Source organism: Gossypium hirsutum, chromosome D09, assembly GCF_007990345.1.
Source record: "Gossypium hirsutum isolate 1008001.06 chromosome D09, Gossypium_hirsutum_v2.1, whole genome shotgun sequence".
NCBI lineage: Eukaryota > Viridiplantae > Streptophyta > Magnoliopsida > Malvales > Malvaceae > Gossypium > Gossypium hirsutum.
This window is the reverse complement of record NC_053445.1, coordinates 33,224,338-33,248,945: the sequence shown is the minus strand read 5'-3', so window position 1 is coordinate 33,248,945 and position 24,608 is coordinate 33,224,338. Positions and strand designations below refer to the sequence as shown.

Below are 24,608 nucleotides of genomic sequence, written 5' to 3'. Positions count from 1 at the left end.
CTTCCTCGTTAGAGAAGCAATTTGCTGCACTTTGGATGAGATTTTTAATTTATAAAACCAAACTCTAAATAATTCAGCAAGAAACTTGTAACCCCCTAAACTCGGCCTAGACATTATGGCTGAATCTCGAAGATCACATTGGCCAGGATGATGGCACAGAAAATTATTTAACTATTTTCTCTTGACAAACATCATTATTTAAAATCGTCATTTTGATTTGCTTAAGAAAAGCCAAGTAGTGTCTATAAATTTTCTTTTCAAAACTCTAAATAATTCAGCAAACCAAACTCTAAACAATTCAGCAAGAAACTTGTAACCCCCTAAACTCGGCCTAGACATTATGGCCAAATCTCGAAGATCACATTGGCCAGGATGATGGCACAGAAAATTATTTAACTATTTTCTCTTGACAAACATCATTATTTAAAATCATCATTTTGATTTGCTTAAGAAAAGCCAAGTAGTGTCTATAAATTTTCTTTTCAAAAGAAATTGTCAAAACCAATTATCTTTAGAAAATTTCAAGTTTTGAATGTTTATAGAAAACATCATATTTCAAAGGAAATGTCGTAGTGGAAAAGAACTAAATCTCACTTGTCGATTGAAATCAAAACTTTGACATGTCTTGTAAAATCAATCATTGGGTTGAGTTTGTCATTAGGTTGAAAAATCTAGTTTTTTTCTTACCATATCTTTAAACCATCTTAAAATTTAGTTTAAAAACCAATCATGCAAAATGACAAAAAATCCAAAATAATGTCCTGTGCCACAGTCTACAAAAAATAAACAGGCATTCCTAAAATACCGAAACATATAATTTATCAGTTAATTCAAATAGATATCCGAGAGCACCTTTATAAGCTGAACTCATGTCCTAACCTCGATTATTATCTAAAAAATCAGAACTAAAAGGGGTGACCTTTTAAAGCCCAGTGTGGGTCTATTTGTATAACAACAGGAATTAAAACAATATCTCAATAGTATAATAGATCACATATACATAAATATACAATCACAGAATCGCATTTATCAGTATGCATAGTGATAATGTCAGTGCAATGCTTTTTCAAAAACAGTGCAGATTTTCAGAAAACATTTCCTGCCCATCTCCGCTACATACCATAATGAGTTCCCCAAAACTCGTTCATCCAATAACACACCAATAATGTAGTCAAGACACCAGATAATGCATTCAAGCTTCCAGATACAAAATATTGTGGTCAAGCCATTAGATAATGCAAATAGTGTGGTTAAAACCACTAGAATGTGTAGGTTATTAAGCTGCCAGAATTTTCCTCCGTACAACCCCATGTATGTGATATGGCATACATAACATAATTTTAATAGATATGCTTTACATGCGATTTAGAATCAATATAGTGACATGTTTAACATGCGAATAAGAATTAGTAATAATTGCATGCTTAACATATGAATCAAAATATAAAAAAAAAACGACATGCTTATTTTCATGCATATCCAATAACGCCATAAGTCACGATACATGAGTGTCAGGAAAATCATATAACATCACATTTAACAGATAATCGCATAAACACATTCTTATTATCACAGATCTGAAAGTTTAGAAATCCTCATTTTTAATAGATTTTTAATCCGTGTGAATACAATATGTATTCACCCATTTTCGCGTTACATAATTCCTTAAATAAATATTTAATATTATCTTATTTATTTAATTAACAACAATTTCACACAATTTAAGACAAATAAATCCTCACAATTTTGCGAATTTCGATGGTAATAACTCCTTATCCAATTCTAAGGGAGGAGGTCAATCCTTGAATCCCTAGTTTTTGACAAAATTTTGTATCATATCAGAATAATGATATTTTGATGAATATCTCTCATTTAAATGATTAAGTAAAATACTTACTTAATCGGCTGCCTAAAATGTATGCTTCTAAAATATGGAGTATAGATCCGGGATTTACGAATGTCACTTCACGAATGCACAATAAAACTTAATGTTAGAATCGTCTTCATTGAGAATAAAATTAAAAGAATTTATTGTGATTCGAGGATCTTCAATACTTACACAATATCGAGAGTAGGAAGGCTTAATGATTCTTATGACAATTTGTTTTAAGAAAAGGGTCCTCTACTAACAAATAAAATAAAGATGAAGACTTATAAATATTATCGATAAATCTTTTCAAAAAAATCAGAATATAATGTTTGTACATATGGAAAAAAAATTAAGAGATAGAGGAGGAGAAGAGGATGAAAAACAGAGAAGAAATGTGAAGGATGATAGCAGTGGTGAGATAGTAACTGCAGCAATGGAGGTTCAACAGTGGTGGTGAGATGGTGGTTTGGTTGGCTAATAGTGGTGGAAGAGTGGAAGAAATATGAAGAAAAAGGGTGATTTAGGTGGTGAAATGGAAGAAAAATGAGAGAAAGGGGAGGGGTAAGGAGGAGAGGCAGTAAAAAGTGAGGAGGAGAGTAAAATGAACAAAAAATAAAAGTGTTTCATGTGTCTAGGTGCATTGAATGGTTAAGGTATGGTAAGGGAGGTAAAATGGTATGTTGAGGGGACAATGACAAGGAAAGGGATCATGAGAGTGAAAATGGGGCTATTGAGGGAAAGTTGACTATGTAAACAAGGGAAGAATCTTCCCAAGCATGGCAACAATGGGTTGGATGGCAAGGGGGTTAACCAACCTTTTTTTAAATGTCAAAATTTTTATAAAAAATGTAAGAGGAATTGAACTAAAGATCTCTAAGAACTTAATTAGGCATTTAACAACTTGAATACTCAATTACTTATTTATGAATTGACAAATTAATAAATAAAAATAGGGGATGTGACAAAGTAAGAAAAAAAATGTTTAGAAACAAGAAAAATTTAATAACAATGGCTGCTTGAGGCTTTGAAGGACAGAAATGACGGGGAAAAGAAAAGAAAGTTGTTTTGGGCGTTTTGGCTAGGGCTCATCATGATGAGGCCCCTGTATTTTCATTATCTTGTCGTGATGTAGAGGTTTCTCATCATGATGTCGTGAATTTCCTCGTCACAATGTCACTGTCTATTTCGGCCTTCCCCGTGCGCATAATTTCACTTCTCGATTCGTTAGTTTTCCCCCTTCACGAGCTCAGCCACCACGGTGTAGAATACGTAAAATCATCTAAATTAGGATTTTAAATAAAAAATAAAAAATGTCAAATTACAATTAAAATTTAAAATAAAAAGAAATTTAAACGAGAAGCTCTTTTTCAAATTCGGGACGATTCGTATCGCCATCGAAGAAGAACTACCAACTGGTTCTCGACACTTTGATCCATCGTTTGTTCCACTTTCGATGTATCTGAACCAACAACTTCGATCAATTCCACTAATTTTGCCTTATTCTTTTACAGGCACAACATCCATATTATGAGCCACTTGTTGTTGAATCTGAGCCTACCCCAAATTGTTTTTTTGGGTATTATTACAATCCACTTCACCTCCATATTGCATGAGGTTCTATTAACCCGAGCTTCCTCTTCATCATCAAAAGAGAACGAGACAAACTCGTTGGTCTCTTCAGTTGGAACTTCATTGGTTTTGGCCAGAAAGTGTATCGGCTCATATACACTTTCATTCAGAATCTGGTTAAGCTCCATGTTAATGGTTAGATCTACTTCTACATCTACATCTACCACTATGTCTATCTCTATGTTAATTGGATCGAAGATGCCTTCAATTATATTCAATGTCTCCCCGTGGTCTTAGGTTCCAAACTCTTGCTAACTATTATCAACTAATTCGGAGTGATTGACGATAAATTGGTGGTCCTCTGGATTGAAGTTAGAAACATTATACACTACCACTTCTAATGGAGTTATCGCTTCGTTTCTTTGTTGGAACATTTTCAATATATATATATATATAGTGTTCCAATAGTTGTAAATGGAAAGTTATATTACTTGGTTATTAACCAAGAATTGTCACTATTCATAGTGATGAGTTATGTCTCTTGTTATTGAAAGTTATGTTGTTTGATTATTAACAAAGAGACATAATTATTCAAGTGAATATCTAATTATGTTTATTTTTAAAAGATGTGACTATCCATTTGGATAGTTATGTCTCTATGAAAAGACATGAGATATCTTATAAATAGGAGTGAAATTTCATTTGTGTGACACGCAAAAAAACATAGAAACTTTTGTTTCTTTTGATCCTCCTTCATCTTCTATTATTATTAGATTATTCAATAGAGAATTATTGCAAATATTTTTTATAGAAATTAATATTCTTGCTATATTTCGCTCAATGCACAATGGATTGTTTTCATTAGTGTAAAACGTAGACAGTCATTAGGCTTTATTGTATCAACGAGGTTCATTTGTCAGTAACTCTATAGTACACCAAAATATAGGTAGGGAGACGAATAAAACCTTAAAGAAAATGATATCGATATACGCATTGAAGCCTTCATTAGTTCTTTATAAATTTATTTTTATTCCCACAAAAAACAAACATATTAAAACTATATATGCTTAATATGTTTAAAACTATAATTAATATATTAAAACTATATAAGACAAAAAAACATAATTAACCATAATATTAACTAAGTGATAATTAATATGCTTAGAATTTTATTCAAATAATAACTTTATTTTACATCAATAAAATTAACGCAACTTTTATTTATTTTTTAAAAAAGTAACCGGTAAATTATAATTGTAATTATCACAACACTTTTCCTATATTTTATGATTAGAGTTTTATTCAAGTAACTCTATTTTAATTTAGAAAATTTTTTTAAATTAATAATTGTAATTTAAATTCTACTTATTTTTAAATGCGTAAACTTAATAAAATATTATAATTAAGATTAAATGTGAATTTAATAATATGATAGAAAATAAAATGTATTCTCATCAAACTTTTGCTTTTAAAAATAGGCTTAATGATAAATTTGGCTATTAATGTATGTATGTTTCGTCAAAATGACCCTAATTATATTTTTGAGCATTTTCTGGCCATCAACCTTTGTTCTTTTTTTCAATATTCTTTTTCTAATAGATTTAATGAATAAATTTAAGGTTTCAGTTTTTCTTTTCTTTCCTAAGTTTGTTTATTGCGAAGTTTTTTTACCGAGTTAATTTTTTTAGATAATTACATTTATTTTCTTTAAATTAATAGTTTTTTAAAATTAAATTAAATTAAATTATTATTTATTTATTTTATTATTTTTCTTATTGAGTTATCTAATTAATAAATTATATCTCATTAAAAATATTTCATACATAAAATTCCACATCATCCCCATTAACTTTTATAATGGTACTTTTATTAAATCTGTTAAAAAAATTGAAAAACAAAACAAAGGTTGATAGTAAAAAAAGGCTCAAAAATAAAATTAGGACCATTTTGACAAAACATGCAAACGTTAGTGGCCAAATTTTTCATTAAGCCTTAAAAATATTATATTATGTTATAAATTATAGATATAAATTATAGAAAATTAAAAAAATTTATTAAGGAAAAATAATAATACTGATTTATTTGTAAAAAAAATGTTAAAAATATATTTAAAAAACAATAAAAATACATAACAAATCAACTTCATTTGTTAAAATTTGTTAGACTATAATCCCATAAATAAACCAAACCAATCCATTCGTCCCTCATGCCAGCACATTCGGAGGGTAATTTCAACTTAGAACGACTGAAACGGCATCGTTTTCATAAGAAAACTCTGGTAAACCAGGACTAGATTAAGAGATTCCTTGTTACCGGGGCAAAATCCAATTAGCATTGCTTTCGTGTTGGCTTCGAATTAAATCCCTAAAAAGTTTCCTTCTCGCTTGAAAAATCTGTCCTCTCAATTTAAACTCAAATTGGAACAAACCCTTTTTCTAATTATCTCTATCAATCAATTGGGTTCTTGTTTTTAATTGAAACCCTAATTTCTTAAAGCCTCCATTGGTTTTTTTTGGGTATTTTTTTTTTCGCCCTTCTCTGTTTTGTCTAATTTAGAAAAAAAAGGGTTGAATTTTTCATTGATGTTTCGATGTTTTGAAATTCGCAGTGGATAATCAAGGATCAAATTTAGCAATGGCGAAAAGTTCCTTTAAGCTTGAACATCCTTTGGGTTAGTTTCATTGATCCTCTTCTCTTTTTCATGAATTTTTGTTGAACATTTTGCTTCATTGAATTAATTTTTGATTTGGGCATTCTTTAAATTTTGTTTAAATATACATTGTGTTTTGATTTATTAGTGAGGCTTAGTCAGATTCTGCTAAATCTCGGGTGCAATTGGGCATTCTTTGTCCAATGTGTGAGATGTTGAATCATTATATTGATAGTCCTAAATTACCTTGATTAAGCTGTTGCAAATTTTGAAATGAGCAAAACATGATGATGAATAGAAGTTTGCTTGTATTCTATGTTCTGCTGCAGTCTTCTTTGGTTTGCTTTTCTAGGTTATTCCTTTCATTGCTGGTAATGAAATTTGATTGGAAATATTGGTATTTGATTCTTTATTTCTCTCAACATTGCTTAGCAATGGATTTTTTTAAGGTTAAAATATGCTGTTAGTCCCTTGTGTTAAATTTGAATTTAATCCCTGTACTTTAAAAGTTAAAAATTCAATCCTCCTACTTTTTCAATTTAAAAATTCTAGTCCCACCATTATTGTCATTGGTAGTTTCTGTCAAAATTTGTCAATTTAACATGTTTATTTTCTGTCAATCATATGCCACCTCATATGAGGACACCCTAATAAAAATTCCCTTGAAAATTTTTGACAAAAAATGCTTACAATTTTAATGACTGGACTGGGATCTTTAAATAAAAGAAGTAGCCCTTAATTTTTAAATACAAGTACTATATCTCAAATTTTGTCAAAGCACAGGGACTAACAACTTATTACATACATTGTTTAGGCTAATGTACTAAAAATAACCCTTGAACTAGTACACTTTTTCATGTAAGCTCTTATGTTTTTTATTTTTTTTTAAAAAAAGAAACTAAATAAGCTCCTATACTTTTTTTTTTATTCATGAAAGTGTTGAATTTAACTAAAAGTAAAAAAGGAAAAAAGGAATTTCAAGCTAAATTGCTAATCTGGCAGAATGAAATAATAAAATTTTGTTGATTTGGTCAAAATCATTAAAAAAAAAATTGCTTCCTTTTTGTTTCAGTTTGAGGCTTCACAATTTTATTGATTATAGAAGATTCAATCTAAATATCTATCTATGTGATTAAAACTAGTTTAACCTATTAAAATTAAAAAAAAAAATACCAAGATTCAATATTGACAGCTGAATATCTCATGAACAGTAGTTGTAACTTGGTATTTGGGTTTCTCCAAAAAGAGTTTTACTTTTAGTAAGGGCTTACATGAATAAATATCAAAGTATAGGACTTATTTAGTTATACAAAAACATAAGGGCTTATTTAAACAAAGTGTACTAGTTTAAGGCCTTCTTTAGTACATTAGCCTTTTAGCTCTATAATAGAAAAAACAAAAATCGAATATTGATAACTTAATATCTCTAGAATATTGATTGTAACTTGGTATTGAGTTTCTCCGAAAGTATTTTTAGTTAAAACTAAGGGTTTACATGAATAAAAATAAAAGTTTAGGAGTTATTTAGTTACCAAAAAAAACATAAGAGCCTATTTGAACCAAGTGTACTAGTTTAAGTCTTTTTTAGTATATTAGCTTTTTAGGGTTATATTGTATAGGAATGGATGCTATAGTTGCAGCATCCTCATTTCCTTTGCTTGTCTTGCTGCTCTTATTCTCCTATCTGATTAAGCTAATTAAAATTTTGTTTTACTTGTTTCCAATTCTCAGAAAGGAGGCAGGCTGAATCTGGTCGCATCAGGGAGAAGTATCCAGACAGAGTTCCTGTAAGGATATTTAAGCTGCTATCTTCCCTTTCTGCTGAATAATTTTCGTCCTGCATCACTCTTTTAATATTCTTCTATACTTGCAACCATGCAGGTTATCGTGGAGAAGGCTGAAAGGAGTGACATTCCTGACATTGATAAAAAGAAGTTAGTCACGTTTGACCATATTAAAGTTTAAAATTTCATTTGCTGTCACACTTTTTAGTTGTTTTTATTTTCCTGAGACTGTTATCTAATCTTTGCTATGCATCTAAAGGGTTAAACCACATGGAGGGTCCTTATAGGCTTAGGAGCAAACTAGTCATGCTATAGAAGTGAGCAATCTAGTCTTTGTACATTTAAGAAAATGGGTCGTAAATGCCGGTAGAGTAACATTAAAAAATGCCAACTTGTATTTAAAGTGACGTGAAAGAAAATGAGCAGTTTATTCTGTTTGTCATGCTTTAAAAATGTTTAATTTTGATTTTTCTTTTCGCATTACTTTAAAACACAAGTTGGCAGTTTTTAACTCATTTGAAATTGTCTTTTTTGCTTGAAAGTTAAATGTACAAAGACTAAAGACTAATTCGGTCACCTTTATAGCAGAGACCCTGTCTATAATAGTACAAGGACCTTCTAGTAGTTTTAACTACTTGTAAAGTCTCCTGCTAAGTTGTGCAGGAAGGAAATCGATTCTAACGAAACATCGGTACAGCAATGCTTAACTATTCTTATTCAATCTGTTATTTGCCAAACTTGGTTTCTAGTGAATTGATGTTTTATGTCGTTTATTTGCCCAAGTTAATTTTGGGGGGGGGGGGGTTGGAGAACTGAACAAGATATACGACTTGTTTACCGGTGACTGTATCTGGTTTCTTAATACATATTCTTGTTTGATTATGGATTCAGGTATCTTGTTCCATCTGATTTGACTGTGGTGCAATTCGTTTATGTTGTACGCAAAAGGATTAAGCTTAGTGCGGAGAAAGCTATATTTGTTTTTGTGAAGAACACTCTCCCTCCTACTGGTTAGTGATAATATATACTTTCAAGTGTCATAACATATTACAATTTTGTTGAGAGTGAGGTTGAATTTGGTTCTTTTATTTGGTTGCAGCTGCTTTGATGTCAGCAATTTATGAAGAAAACAAGGATGAAGATGGCTTTCTGTATATGACTTACAGTGGAGAGAACACATTTGGTTCCCCATAACTTCTTTAGCACTACGTTATTATATCTATGTAAATGGCTAAAAGGGAAAGGCGTAAATTCTCAATGGTTCCACTTAGGCTATGGTTTCTGTTCTTGACGATGAACTTGGAATTTTATTTTCTTAATGGAAGAAATTAACTTTATCAATGATTATTAAATTGTATTTTTATATTTTAGTTTAATGTTTTTGAGTACTTGGAATTATTTATATATAAGTTCAGAAATACACATAAAACTACATTATACGAATAATGTTGCACAGAATGTTTTATGTTTTCCTACAACATTTACAGAAGAATCAAATGACATGAGAAAATTAGCCATTGAAATCGATAAAAAATTAGCAATAACAGAGAGGGCTTATGCAGAATGATAACCCCAGCACCAGTATACATTTGAAGCAGGAAATTATTATCCAATCATGGTATCTACTTGTAACTTTAGCGTCAAAAACCATGGATAAAGCTTCTCCAACTAAGTCCACAGTTTGCACGCAGAGAAGACAAAACCAAACAAGTTGGCTTTGTCTTCTTATGGCAGATGATTAGTATATTAGAGCGTATGGTCAAAGGTCACGGAACCAGAACTATTTGCCTGGTAACCTAAGGGAACTTCCTATTTCCTACATGTCTCTGCATGACAATTTTGAAGCCACCATCGACTTTGATTAGCTTATTCCAGATCAATCCAAATCCACGGGACCACAGCCATGTAGTGACTTTCTTAGAAATTTTATGATCAGTTAAGTCTATATCAACCCTAAATCATGAAGTTTGCAAGCAACCGTTGATCATTTTAATTTACTCTGAAAATCATACATAAAGCTTTGAATATCTGCAGGCAAACATGGCAATGGATCTTTCATGGCAGTTTTTGTTCTTTTCTTTAGTTACAGCATTCCATGTTACTGTTACCGTTGCTCAAGAACAGCCTCTACGCCATTTTTGTATAAACAGCACTGGTAACTTCACCAGCAACAGCGCTTACGAGACAAACCTCAATCAACTGCTTTCATCTTTCTCCCTCAACACACCAAATGACAGGGGCTTCTACAATTTTTCATCTGGCCAAGGCTCCACCATAGCTAACGCAGTTGCATTTTGCAGAGGGGATTTGAACTCAAGTGATTGCTTTAACTGCATCAATGACGCATACCGAGAGCTCAGAAATCGCTGCCCTTACCGAATAGAGGCGATTATATGGTATGACTATTGCACGTTCCGCTACACAAATCGCTCCATTTTTGGTGTCAGGGACGTCGACCCTTATTTCTTCATGTGGAATTCAAATAACGTGTCGAATGTAGATGCTTTTAATCAGGCCTTGGGTTCCTTAATGGACAAGCTAAGAGATGCCGTTCAAGTGGGGACTTCCCTTGGAAAGTTTGCGACAGGAAGCATACAAGTCACACCTTTTCAAACAATATATGCGCGTGTTCAATGTAGTAATGATTTGACACAGTATGGTTGCCGATCTTGCTTGTCGCAGGCCATTGTTTATATACCACGTTGCTGCGACAGCAAACAAGGAGGCAGGGTATCTCTGCCTTCTTGTAACTTTAGGTTTGAGATTGTACGCTTCTACAATAGAACTCCTGCTGATATAGACACTAACGATACCACAACAACAGGATATAAGAGTAATTCATCTCGAACTACTATTATCATATCCATCTTGGCTGTTGCTTTTGCTGCACTACTCATATCCAATGTCATCTGCATCATTTTACGGTTTAGGAAGCGAAAGCTGAAACCTCAAAGTAAGTAAAAAGAATCAGTTTATTGTTTTTCATTCTTTTGCAACGTTGTGACTGAATCTACAATTTAATTGTTTTTTTTTCTTTGCTACAATTCTAAAGAGCATGAAGCAACTGAAGAAGGGGATGAAATCGCAACTGCAGACTCCTTACAATATGATTTCAACACCATTAGAGCTGCTACAAATCGCTTTTCTGATGCAGATAAGCTCGGACAAGGTGGATTTGGAGCAGTTTATAAGGTAAGACGTCAAAATACAAAGAAGTGTATTGCACCAAATCTTAAGTTCAATTAGCATATTCATATCTATAATTCATTATGATATCGTGTCAGGGCATACTTGCTGGTGGAAAATTAATAGCAGTGAAAAGGCTGTCTACGGATTCTGGACAAGGAGACCTTGAGTTCAAAAACGAGGTTCAGTTAATGGCCAACCTTCAGCATAGGAACTTGGTTAGGCTCCAAGGTTTTTGCCTTGAAGGAAATGAAAGACTTCTCATCTATGAGTTTGTGCATAATGGAAGTTTGGACAAATTCTTATTTGGTATGATATATCCGTGTATTACTGCATTAGAGATTCGATGTTACAGAGAATTAATTCGGATTTGCACAATTATGGTGATGTAGATCCAGCTAAGCGACCGTATTTGAATTGGGAAATACGATACAAAATCATAAAAGGTGTTGCTCGTGGGCTTCTCTACCTTCATCAAGATTCTCAACTCAGAATTATTCATCGTGATCTCAAAGCTAGCAATATATTGTTGGACGCAGAGATGACTCCTAAAATTGCAGATTTTGGCATGGCAAGATTGTGTCCTGTTGATCAAACACAAGGTGCTACTAGTAGAATTGTCGGGACATAGTAAGTATTACAAAATAATCTTGGCTTTGATTAACATAAATCAAACAATTCAAAATTTGATAAGTCATTGGTTTTTCTTATATTGATTGATCTGTAGCGGATACATGGCACCTGAATATATAATGCATGGTCAATTTTCAGTTAAATCAGATGTTTTTAGTTTTGGTGTACTGGTTTTGGAGATTTTAAATGGTCAAAGGAACAATGCTTTTCAAAATGGGAGCTACATGGAAAATCTTCTAAGCTTTGTAAGTATCCAAATCTTTTGATTCTGAATATTAAGATGCATTAAATGAATGTAGAGTTCATCAATTTGCATGAATTAAACCCTTCAGGCTTGGAGAAATTGGAAGGCCGGGACAGCAATGGACCTTGTAGACCCCAGTTTGAGGGATGGATCAACAAGTGAGGTGATGAGATGCATCCACATAGGGCTGCTTTGTGTTCAAGAAAATGTAGCTCAGAGACCAAACATGGGTTCAGTTGCTCTAATGCTTACTAACTACTCCACCACTCTCCCACTACCCTCAGAACCTGCATTTCTTATGCACAGCAGAACTCAATCGGTGATGCAACAGTCAGAGGACTTAGATTCCGGGGCAACAGCATCAAGTGGATCCAAAAATGATATTGGAGTAGTATCAGAAAATGAGCTTTCCATTAGCGAGACGTATCCAAGATAGCAGTCTCTAGTTGCATTTGTATGCATTTTTATGTCAAAATTCAGCCTCATTATCATTTTTTATTTCTCATTCATACAAAAGGGTATAAAAGCTGAAGCTTCACAACTATCTCTTTCCACCACTCCCATATCAATAAAATGCTCTCTTTGGATTCTTCAACATTTGCAAAGAAAAATCAAGATTAAAATGAAAATAGTTCTTCAATTAACGTTTTAAAAAGCTTGGGAAACATTGAAAGATCCCTACCAATTGGGTTGTACGTGGAATTTCTACTTTTAATTGCTTTTGTACTGTGTAAAGGAGCTAAAAGAAAAAGGTTCTGGATGACATGAACAAATCGATCAAGGCATGCCAAGTCTTGTTTTCAATATGATGAATGTAAAGAATGAGATTAAGGGCCTGAATGGTCATAGTTTATGGAGATACATGATTGAAGTTAATATAGATCGATTCAATGGCTACTCTTCCTTCTAAAGAAAAAATTATTCTCAAGTACCCATATCGGATGGAAGGGGAGAGGTTAATGCATTACTTTTGGTGTATGGGATGATTTTAATGTGATAAAATCCAAGACAATAGTTTGTATTCATGACAAAAGGGGTTTGCTAGGTTTCAATGCACAATTTTGATGAGGAAAATCTTGAACACACGAACGAGACACGAACAACAATTCGAACAGAAAAACGAAGCAATAGGTGTGTACTAAGCCACTATCTTTTAAGCTTTTATTTGCTCTCACCTACAGTTTGTGTGCAAATGAGTTTCAAGCAAATGTGCCTTGAGGATACAGTGAAGTCCAATGATTATTTGTGTATTGCACCGATGAAAATAGTCCACTATGTACTGAGCAGAGTATAACAAGAAAATTAATTTCGATAAAGAATTAGAACAATCTAAGAATAGTAGAAGACGAAGGAAGGATAGATAGAGCTTTTGAGAAATTAATGAAGGCTTCAAGGCATGTATCAATGTCACTTTCTTTAAGGTTCTATTCGCCCCACCTATATTATGGTGTGCAAAAGAGTTATTGAAAAATCAACATCGAGAATACAATGAATCCCAATGACTGTCTACGTTTTGTACTAACGAAAACAATCTTCTGAACACTGAGCAAAGTATAACAAGGATATCAATTTACAAAAATTCTTTATAGAACAATCTAGGAATATGAAAGATGAGAGAATAATATAAAGAAACTTTGTTATAGAAACAAAGTTTCTATGTTTTTTGGTGTGTGAGACAAATGAAATTTGGCTTCTATTTATAGGAGTTCTCATATCTCTTTATAGGAACACAACAATCTAAATGGATAGTTACATCTAACAATAAGCATAATTATTCAATAGATGTCTCATTGAATAATCATCATTCATTGTTAATAATAAAGTGATATGATTTTTGAATTTAAGAGGCAGAATTCATCACCATGAAATGTGATAACTTTTTGTAACGACTCGATTTCTAGTTGTGTCGAAAAATATAGTTTCAGGACCTCGTTTGCGTAAACCAAGTTCGTAAATATTAAATAAAGATACTTACAAAGTTAATATATAGGTGAATTAAATTTTGGATATTTAATTTAACCGAAATTGTGGTTAATTAGGGCCTAGTGACTAAATTGTAAATTCTAATCACTATAAGTTTTTAATTAGAAAATGATTTGAGGATTTAAATTGAAATTAATCAAAGGTTTAAAAAACAATTAGACTATACTATTATATATATATTAGTGGACGGTAAGGTGGTATGATAATTAGAATTGATTAAAATAAACTTTGTTTAATTAAGTAAAAGTTAATTAACTTAATTAGTAAAACAATCCTACTATAAAAGAAAGAAATATGTGGAAGGAAAGAGAAAAACATCATCTTTTCTTCCTCGCAAGATCGAACGCCATTGAAGAAGGGAGTTCAAGTTTTTCAAGCTTTTAACTTTATAATTAGGTAAGAAAATTAAGTCATTTTCTTAAAATTTTTATGTTTTTGAGGTCATGGTAGCTTGATTTAGCTAGACCATTTATCAATTTGTACTTTGTTAAAGTTTTGAAAGATGAAATTGTTGAGAATTGAAAGTTTCAGGAGTTAAATTGATAGATTTTAAGTTTAGATGTGAAAAAAAGGCTTAATTACAAAGCTTAATTGATAGTTCGTACATAAGGTACCAAATTGAATAAAATGTAAAATTGATTGTAGGAATAATAAATAGGATGTCCCTAATGAGCATTAAATTGAAAGTTATGTTAGTCTTGATTTTAGGGACTAAATTGAATAAATTAAAAAATTTGTAAAAATTGATAATTGATTGTGAATTGGCTGGTTATTGATAGTGACATAAGTCTTATGTTAATTCGTAGCTAACATCGACTCGGATTCGTAGAGAGGGAAAGAATAATCCAATGTTGTCAATAAGTAGCTCAAAATTTCCAGTTTGTATTTCTATGATTCGAGACCAATTTAATTGATGCATTTCTTGTCATTTTACATCATACATTGTTGAGGTGAGTTATTGAGGATTACTTGAACTGATTTGATGTGGTTAAGATTGATTTTCGAAACAGAAATTTAGAATCTACTTTATACTTAATAATTGGCATGAAATTGTGTTGAAATATCTTATATTAGTTATGAAATTGTGATATGTTTATTGAATTGTGATTACTGAATTATAAGTTGAACTATATATAATGAATCAGAAATGAACCCTATTTGTTGTTCGGACTAAGTCATATATAGTTGGCATGCCATAGTGTAACACCCCTAAATCGTATTCGATGCCAGAATAGGGTTACAGAGCATTACCGGACTTATAACTCAAACAATTATACATTTCATATATTCATTTCTCATTCCAAACAAAAGCCATTCAAATTCATTCATATAGTCCCTAATACAAGCCCTTGAGGCCCTAAATAGTCATTAAAAGTGGTTCGAGACTAAACCGAGTACTTAAAGAACTTTTAGAAAAACATGGAAAATTTTCAAACTGCAGAGGGCACACGCCCTTATGGCCAGGCTGTGTGTCTCACACGGCCAAGTGACATGCCCGTGTCTTAGACCATGTGGGCATTAGAAATGGGGACACACGACCGTGTCCCAGCTCGTGTCCAACCCTGTGTAACTCACTGACTTGGGTCACACGTCCAGACCACACGTCCGTGTGCCAAGCTGTGTACCCTTTGAAATGGCCTCACACACCCGTGTGCTAGACCGTCTGCTAGGCCGTATGAAAACTTGAGGGTATATTGACTTGTGCCACACGGCCAAGCCACACGCCCGTGTGCTAGGCCGTGCAAAGCTACTGACTTGCAACAATTAGAAAACACAAGAGACACACAGTCGTGTCTGTAACACCCCTAACCCAAATTCGTCGCCAGATTAGGGTTATGAGGCATTACTGTAACACCCCCTAACCTGAATCCGTCACCGGAACAGGGTTAAGGAGCATTACCGGAGTTTCCAAATTAATTATCAGACATTTTATTTCATCTAGCATTCATATTTGAAACCAATCAAAATTAAAATATTAATGAACCAGCATTGGCCAAATTAACTTATACATGCCATTATAACTAGAATCAAATCATCCAAAATTATCGATAGAACCAATGGATAGTGTGATTAAACTTTGACAAGCTTCCAACCCAATCGAGCTTCTGATAATCTGTAGGGTAAATAAAAACAAATACATAAGCAATGAATGCTTAGTAAGCTCGTGTAGTATTTAATTATATTAGTTAATTTAAAATATGAAATCTATACATATCAATGGTAACCCAATATTGATATCACAGTACTCATGAAGTTATGTTCATTAATTCACAAGGTGAATAAATCCACAGTATCACTTATACATATTATCCCAAGCTTTTTGTCAAATATAATATAATCAATAAGCACACTTCCTTCAGATCAATATCAATAATAATCTATAAATCTTTCAATTCAATCACATAAGTCTCTTACCATTTCTTACTGAATCGAAGAATGACTTACGGATATAAGTACATCATTCTTTTTATGCCATAGTCTAACTATGGTCTTACACATGCATTGCCATGGCCCTGCCATGGTCTTACATTTGTAGTGCCATAACCCAGTTATGGTTTTATCCGTCAATTCATCCTTTTCCACAAAATGATTGTACTCAATCCCGCGTTCAATCCAAACTGAGTATTAAATTCAATAATATATTTCCAATAATAATTTAATTCCAATAATCACGTTTCTTTCAATATTTTCAATAATACGATCAATCAAATTCATATAAATTTCTCATTTCAGTTATTCACCCTATTAACAATCTGGACTTAACGGATACACGGATTCCAACCCAAACACACCAATACGGCACATTGTGCCTAAAACGGTACTTAGTACCTGATCAATATACGACACACGAGGTGCCTGATACAACGCACGAGGTGCCTGAAATACGACACATAAAGCGCATGATATACGACACATAAAGCGCCTGATATATGACACATAAAGTGCCTGATCGGCAAAGCCGATAAATCCCGTACTCTTCCAAATCCTATGGCATGCCAATTATATCCGACTCAGCCCGACTAGTTAATAGGGTTTCCAATTCTCCATTCAAACTCACTTTCATTTCAATATCAATTATAAGACTTTATTATTCATTTACCCCTATTAACAGACTCGGACGTTGGCGGATATACGGATCCAACCAAACATATAGTGCCTGATCAATATATCAGAAGCAGTATACGACACATAAAGTGCCTGAATCGACACACATGGTGCCTAATACGACACATATAGTGCCTGAACCTAAAATATGCAAATTCGCTATTTTTAAAATAAACCCATATTAATTGAATATTCACATATATTTCTCCTCCTCCTCCACTCCATTCCACATCCTTGATATATACATAATACAACTATTTACTTGTTTACTCATATTAAGCTGTTCACTTGAGTCATAGTCACTAAATTAATTATATCTTAAGTTACAGAACTCTGAATTGAAATTCGCTAATTTTCACTGAAACTAGACTCACATATATTTGTACCATAAAATTTTTAGAATTTTTAGTTTAGTCAATAAGTACATTTTATTCTTTAAAGTCATCTCTGTTCTGCTGTCTGAAAGTTTTGACCCTTCTTCACTAAAAATTAATTATCTCTTAGTACAAAATTTTAATGATGTTTTGTTTCTATTAAAAATAGACTAATTAATAATTTAAACATGTAAGTTTTAACCCCTAATTATTTTTATCCAATTTTTTATGATTTTCAAAAGTCAAAATAGGGGAACCCGAATTCATTCTAACCTTGTCTCACAAGATTTATTATATCTAATGATTTACAATTCTATTACTTACACCGTTTCTTCTATGAGAAACTAGACTCAATAAGATTTAATTCAATATTTTTTTCATCCTCTAATTCAATTTCTAAAATTTTTGGTGAATTTTCAAATTTAGACTACTGTTGCTGTCTCAAAAATGTTTGTGTAAATGTTGATAACTAAATTTATAACACCTTCCTTTCCTTTCTCTTCAATATTTTCCATCACTTCCTCTTATTTCCCTTTACTAATATAAAAAGAATATAGAACCTTATATAATGAAACTCTACATTAATATTAATTTCCTACTTTTTCAATAATATCAAACTCAAAAATATATTGAAATCTTGGTGTTCTTACCTTGTGCTATTGATTTCAATCTTTAACTTGATTTTCTCTCTCCTCTAGCTTCTATTTCTTAAATCTAACTTGATATTCTAGCTCCCTATTGTTTCCTTATTATTTTTCTCTCTTGGAAGCTATGGAAATTCTTTTGATTTCTAAGTGAAAATAGTGAATTTTTGGTAAAATGAACAAATTGTAAAGAAAGGAAAATTTCTTTCTTTTCATCTTTTCTCACGTTGTTTGCATGGAGAATATGATGAATTCTCTTCATCTTTCCTCCCCTTTATATTAATCATTTAATAATAAAATAATATTAAAAATCTTAATAAAATATTAATTAAATAATATTTACCTAATTAATTAATTAAAAATATCACCAACATCATCATTACCTTCTAGAATTCTCTCTCTCTCTCTAATTGACCATTTTGCCCTTTATAATCTTTTAAAATTCCATCATTGAGTCATCACTTAATTTGGTAAAATTGTAATTTAATCCCTCAAAATTCTTTACCTTTTCAATTTGGTCCTAATTCATCCATTTTCCTTAGTTTCTAGATTATTCTACCCTTACAATATTTGTGTTATTGGTCCTTCAAATTTTTCATATTTACACTTTACCCCCTCAAATTTTGAGTATTTACTCTTAGTTGAAAAACTTTTTTCACTTTTGCGATTTAATCCTTTCTTGAATTAATATGTCATAATATACTTCCCAATGTTGCCATAACTCAAAATTTCCCTTTTTGTCACTTTATTTCCTTATTTTACTATATCAAGGATACCTACTTTCTTAATGTAGTAATTTTTGGGGTATTATAGTGTCATTGGCCGTGTGTCACGCACGGCAGAGACACACGTCCGTGTGTCTACCCGTGTGGCCAAAAATAGGTCATTTTCCAAGCTATATTTCTCACCCTAATTGGTACCAGCAAAAGCTAACAATTTACATACAACCATGGCATAAGTAGGCATTCAAAACCAACCAATATCAAGTTTATAACATGTTATAATATCACACACAATCATGATAATCATAGGTACCTCAATAAACCAATCATAACATGCTAAAATATGTCTCCAAAATCTACCTAAATGGTCAAACATATATATGAGACATTGTGCCTAAAACTTCACATGAATACCACATCTCCAATTCAACCATTTGGTACCCAAAATACCTATTTACAAATAATGCATTCACATGGCAACCATACACCACAAATAAAAAGGCCATTTACACATATTTACTTATCAAAATATATGTCCACCATACAAGCCAATTCAAATGGCCAAAACACAATAAGACATATAGGCTACATTAGCCAAAAACACCTATACATGCTATTTAACCCAAAATATAAAGTCCAAAGCACCAAAATAAGCATTTGATATTGTGATGAAATCTCTAACAACTTCCAGTTCGAGCGAGCTTCTGAATCACTATAAAACCCAAAAAATAAAATAGAGTAAGCAATTAAGCTTAGTAAGTTCGTATAACTAATACATACAACTTAGCAATCAACCACAATTTAGGTAAGAAAAATTAAGGTATAAACGCAACTCAATTTAGCCCAAAGCCTAACACATAATCCACAATCATGTTAGCTATGTATTTATATATCAAATATAAATAACTTCCTGCATTTCACATGAATACCTGTGCTAGATCGTGTCAAACTCGTATAACCTCATATAATCACTATGCCCGTCGAACCATTTGGAATACTATCAGATACTCGGGTATCTCGCACACTAAGTGCCAATACGTGGTCAAAACCACCTCTATCTCATACCTTATATAGATGCTCACTCTCAAGCCATCACTGGGTCTACTCACACAAGCTATCAGTTAAGACGTAGCTACACGGTGCTGCTCACACAAGCTGTAAAGTAACCACAACACATGCCGAAAACTCAGCCACTAGTAGGACGTACGAGACCATCACCCAAGGTTCAACCGGGATCCATACATTACCGATACCTCATCGAGAATTTTCGTGGTGTGGTGTCATCACAATTATATCAATTAAGAATTTAAACACATATAATTTAATGCTTATTAAATATACGAACTTACCTCGAATTAATACGGAGAAAATCGATTGATTAGTCCATTACTTTGTCTTTTCCCTAATTTAACTCTGAATATTGCTTTTCTTGATCTATATAATCAAATTTAACTAATTTATTTTTTAATCTATTCAATTCAATCCAAAATTCATGTTACAAAAAAATTACTATTTTGCCCCTAAACTTTTGACTTATTTACAATTTAGTCCCTAGGCTCGTAAAATGAAATTTATGCAATTTCCCTTATAAGCAAGCCTAGCCGAAGTTACTAGATGCTTATAGAAGCCCATACATTTCACAATTTCACATATATACCACAATTTTCACATTTCTCAATTTCATCCCTATTTGACAATTTCATTAAAAAATCACTTAACAAAAATTATTTAACTAACAACAAAGACTCATTTTCTTCCATTAAACTTTAAAACCATAATATAGTCATCAATAAAAAATCTCAAACTATTCAATAGTTTTGCAAATTAATCCCCTAGTTAGCTAGGTTAAGCTACAATGATCTCGAAAAACATAAAAATCAACAAAAACGCGACAAGAAATCACTTACATGCAAGGGACTTCATTTGAAAATTTTCAAAATATTCCAAGGCTCTCCTATGCTGTAAATTTCGGTTGAGAAATGAAGCAAGAAGATGACCATTTTGTGTTATTTAATTTTATTCATTTATTACCTAATTACCATTTTAACCTTACCAAACTTTAAAAATAACAAAATTTCCAACCCATGCACATCCACGGACTCATTTGATGGCCTAATTACCATATAGGGACCTACACTTTAAAGTTATATAGCTATTTAACAATTTTAGCTAATAGAACACAACTTTTGCACTTTACGCAATTTAGTCCTTTTTCACAAATTAAGCATACAAACGGTAAAATTTCTTAATGAAATTTTTATACTATCATATTATCATGTTGTAGATATTAAAATAATATTAAAATAATTTTTTTGACTTTAAATTTGTGGTCTCGAAACTACTATTTTGATTTCACTAAAAACGGGTTGTTACACGTACGTTTAGAGTATTGAGTAAAACCATCATTGCCTAGCATTCTGGGGTGGTAGGCATTATGCATTGAGTTATTATTGTTGAGAAACCCAGGGTGACAATTGATTGAATTGAGAGAACCATTGTTGTCAGGAAATTTGGGGTGATTGACCTCCGCCAGACGTTCAAACATCTGGATTGGAAATACTGCAACAAATAAATATAGGATTAAGAAGCAGTGTCTGCAAGTTTACAGGTAAAATTATAATATATTAAAGAATGTTACAATGAAACACTACGGGAAACATTTTGAGGATCGTACCCAAGAGAGGTTGAATTGAACTTAAATTAACTTTCTACACTAACAAGGCTAAATAGCACTAATTTAAAATTATATTACAAAAAAACAAATTAAAATGGACTAATTAAATTAACCTAAAATTATCTAAAATAAAATTGACCAATTAATAATCGAAATTGGCTCTATTAAAATAGGCAAGATATTAACTCACTTCAGTGTTCCTAATTAACTTCAGAACTTAGATTTTGTCGAGTTAGCTATTAATTAACTAGTAATTACCTATCGGCCTCTAACTAATTAACTAATCAACCAATACACACTTACCTCTCGGCCTCACTTTCTTGACCGGGATAAATTATGATTTACTCGATAAACTTATCTCTTGATCTCATTTATCCTAAATTACTTCCTAAGGTTTAATCACTCATAATTTAAACCAACTAACTCGGATTTAAACCCTAATTCATCCGTTAATTAGCCACACATCCGTTCATTAATCTCCCTAAGAAAATTAGCTATTCATGGATCTAGATGTATTAATCCTGATCTGTCGTAATTCGGTGTAGCAGATTAAACTAGTTTTCGCAGTTAAGGAGTCTGAATACAAGCATTTTTGTATATTTTAGTTCAGTTTCTTTAGATTTACTTACATTCAATAAAATATGCAAATTGAGTCTTTTATTGACCTTAAGGGCCGATGAGGCCTAAGGAAGAGCTAATGTACTTTGTGAGTGTGTAGGAGACCATTAAAAGGCATTTTAGACCAATACTAGACGTTATGTCGTAACACGGGAGATCTGATGTCGCAACATAAAAAGTAGAATGGAGAAAGTATGAAACTGCTTTTGATGTCATGACACTGACTGAGGGTGTTGCGACATACCCCTGAAGCCATCCCAATCAAGAGTATACTGACTTCTATGTCGCGACATAGATCCTGGTGTGTCACGACATTAACTCTGGGAAGAAAATTAAATACGAAGTAGAGACATTTTTTCCACACAATCGAACTTAAAGCTCAAGACCGTTAGCTAACCTAGGGTTAAGGATGACCACTACCTGAAGGCTATAATAAGGTCTTTTGACACATGTTATAGACACCATTCCTTTAACATAAATTCTCTTTGTTAAATTTAGTTTGGTTTTTCTTTTGTTATTAGGTTTTAGATTTATTTAAATTATTTTTGTTGATCTCGAGAGATCTGAATTGTGGAAGCATCCAAACCTTGTGGACTCACAATCATATTTCAATACAACCAGGCTCTTTCATTCACTCTATCTTGTCAATTTAATTAACATGTTTTCTCTTTATATCAATTTTACACTGTCAATGAAATCTATGAGGAACTAATCCTTCTATGGGGGATCAACGAGTAGAGGTATAATCCATTAACTATTTTGTAAGGTTACTCAACGGATCAATTATTTGGGAAAGGAAGAATGTGAAAGAAATCTTAGGCTTGAAAACCCTGGAGTCATCAAGGTGGAAATTAACCTAAAATTGGTATGGCCCATCCGTGAACATCTTTTGTAACAGCCCGATTTTAGGCTTAATCGGAGCAGTGGTTTCGGGACCACAAATTCGATGAGGAAAATTTTATTTTTATTATATTTTTATGGTCTAAATTTTCACAAAATTTATTATTTTGTAAAATTTCATTCAAAAATTTCGACGTTTGGGCACTCAATTTAGCCAAAAGGACTAAATTGTAAAAAGTGAAAAAGTTGAGTTCTACATGTTAGAAGTATCCAATTGTTATGAAAATTTAAATTGAAGGTTCTCAAATGGTAATTAGGCCATTGATTAACTTTTTGGACAAAAATGGGCAAGATATAAGTGAAATAGGATATTTTTAAGTTAGGGGTATTTTGGTCATTTAATTAATTAAAGAATTAGAAAGGGCAAAATAGCCAAAAATTTGTCCATCTTCCGCATGGAATGGCCGAATGTAGCAAGGGAAGCCATGGCTAGGGTTTTTTTCATCTTCCAAGCTTCATAGTAATTCCGTTCTATCCCCGTTTTTCTTGTTCTTTACATTTTTAGAATCTCGGTAACTCGCTTAAGCTAATTTTACCATTAATTCGAGCTAGGATTTATGTTTGAAAAATTACCCATAGATGAAAAGTGTGTATTTTGATGTTTCATGATAGAATATTAAGCTTAGAGTTATGTTAAACGATTTTTGCTAAGCGATTTTTAGTGAAAACGAGTGAAACGATATAATCGGTAAAAATTATTATTGTTCATAAGTGCACGTTAGAGCAAGAATTTGATGTTTCCATAGTAAGGAAAAATGTTCAGCATGTCATAAAATATAAGAAAAATGAATAAAGTTTAATTTTTGAGCCTAGGGGCAAAATCATAATTTTGTGAAACTTTAGGGGTAAAAATATAATTTTCCAAAATGTGATGTTTGGACTGGATTGAATAATGTGAATGTTATATAAGCTAAATATGTTATTATAGATCAAGAAAGAAGTGGAATCGACCTTGATCAGAGAAAAGAAAAGATTGAATGTAGAATACTAAATTTCTAAATTTCTATATTGTTGCACCAAAGTAAGTTTCTATGTAAATAATGCATCAATTTTTATTTATGATTTTATGTTCTAATTATTTTATGATATGTGGATGAAAGATATATTTTATGATATATGTGATTGAGTATCGAATAAAATTTACAAAATAATGAAGTGTGAGAAATTTTCTCGGTTGAACCTTAGGAATAGAATGGGATACAAGTGGCATGTCATTAGAGATCTATGTGAAATTGTGAATAAATTGGATCCGGGCGCTGGTCATAAGTTCTACCAGTGGCTGGGTATACCGGTATATGTTGCGGATACCTGACAGCTTGTGTGAGCAGCACTGAGTAGTAATGAATGACCAATAGCTTGTGTGAGCAGGCCCGTGATGCGAAACTGTGATTAATGTGAACTCGGGTGCTGGTCTTAAGTTCTACTAGTGGTTGGGTATACCGGCATATGTTGCGGATACTTGACAGCTTGTGTGAGCAGCACTGAGTAGTAACAAAAGACTGACAACTTATGTGAGCAGACTCGTGAAAGTGAATAGCTCGAGAACGAGCTTTTATGTGAAAAATGATGTGAATTAGCTTTTGCTACAAGTGTGGCACTTATGTGCAAATTTCTGACGTATCCAATAATATTCCTAAGTGTTCAACCGGAAA

The 24,608-nt window shown here is 32.2% G+C and overlaps 2 protein-coding genes across 2 annotated transcripts; both read left to right on the top strand.

Moving 5' to 3' along the window:
• The first annotated feature begins 5,710 nt into the window (after positions 1-5,710).
• On the top strand, positions 5,711-9,214 carry LOC107891818 (autophagy-related protein 8C). Its single transcript, XM_016816739.2, has 6 exons — positions 5,711-5,955; positions 6,048-6,110; positions 7,821-7,876; positions 7,971-8,023; positions 8,765-8,883; positions 8,973-9,214. Exons 2-6 carry the CDS (start codon positions 6,074-6,076, stop codon positions 9,065-9,067), a joined length of 360 nt encoding a protein of 119 aa, XP_016672228.1. The 5' UTR covers positions 5,711-5,955; positions 6,048-6,073; the 3' UTR covers positions 9,068-9,214.
• A 429-nt stretch (positions 9,215-9,643) lies between these two features.
• Positions 9,644-12,526, top strand: LOC107891817 (putative receptor-like protein kinase At4g00960). The gene is made up of 7 exons (XM_016816738.2): positions 9,644-9,808; positions 9,908-10,826; positions 10,926-11,065; positions 11,158-11,368; positions 11,452-11,689; positions 11,787-11,937; positions 12,025-12,526. The coding sequence occupies exons 2-7, from the start codon at positions 9,914-9,916 to the stop codon at positions 12,370-12,372; spliced, it is 2,001 nt and encodes a 666-aa protein (XP_016672227.1). The 5' UTR covers positions 9,644-9,808; positions 9,908-9,913; the 3' UTR covers positions 12,373-12,526.
• Positions 12,527-24,608: the final 12,082 nt, after the last annotated feature.

What these genes read in the sequence shown, in the direction of transcription:
- LOC107891817 (XM_016816738.2), top strand. Translation starts at nt 9,914, where the DNA reads ATGGCAATGGATCTTTCATGGCAGTTTTTGTTCTTTTCTTTAGTTACA. An exon ending in GCGAAAGCTGAAACCTCAAA is followed by an intron (nt 10,827 to 10,925) that starts GTAAGTAAAAAG and finishes ACAATTCTAAAG; the next exon opens with AGCATGAAGCAACTGAAGAA. An exon ending in AGTAGAATTGTCGGGACATA is followed by an intron (nt 11,690 to 11,786) that starts GTAAGTATTACA and finishes ATTGATCTGTAG; the next exon opens with CGGATACATGGCACCTGAAT.
- LOC107891818 (XM_016816739.2), top strand. Translation starts at nt 6,074, where the DNA reads ATGGCGAAAAGTTCCTTTAAGCTTGAACATCCTTTGG. An exon ending in TAAGCTTGAACATCCTTTGG is followed by an intron (nt 6,111 to 7,820) that starts GTTAGTTTCATT and finishes TCCAATTCTCAG; the next exon opens with AAAGGAGGCAGGCTGAATCT. An exon ending in CCTGACATTGATAAAAAGAA is followed by an intron (nt 8,024 to 8,764) that starts GTTAGTCACGTT and finishes TTATGGATTCAG; the next exon opens with GTATCTTGTTCCATCTGATT.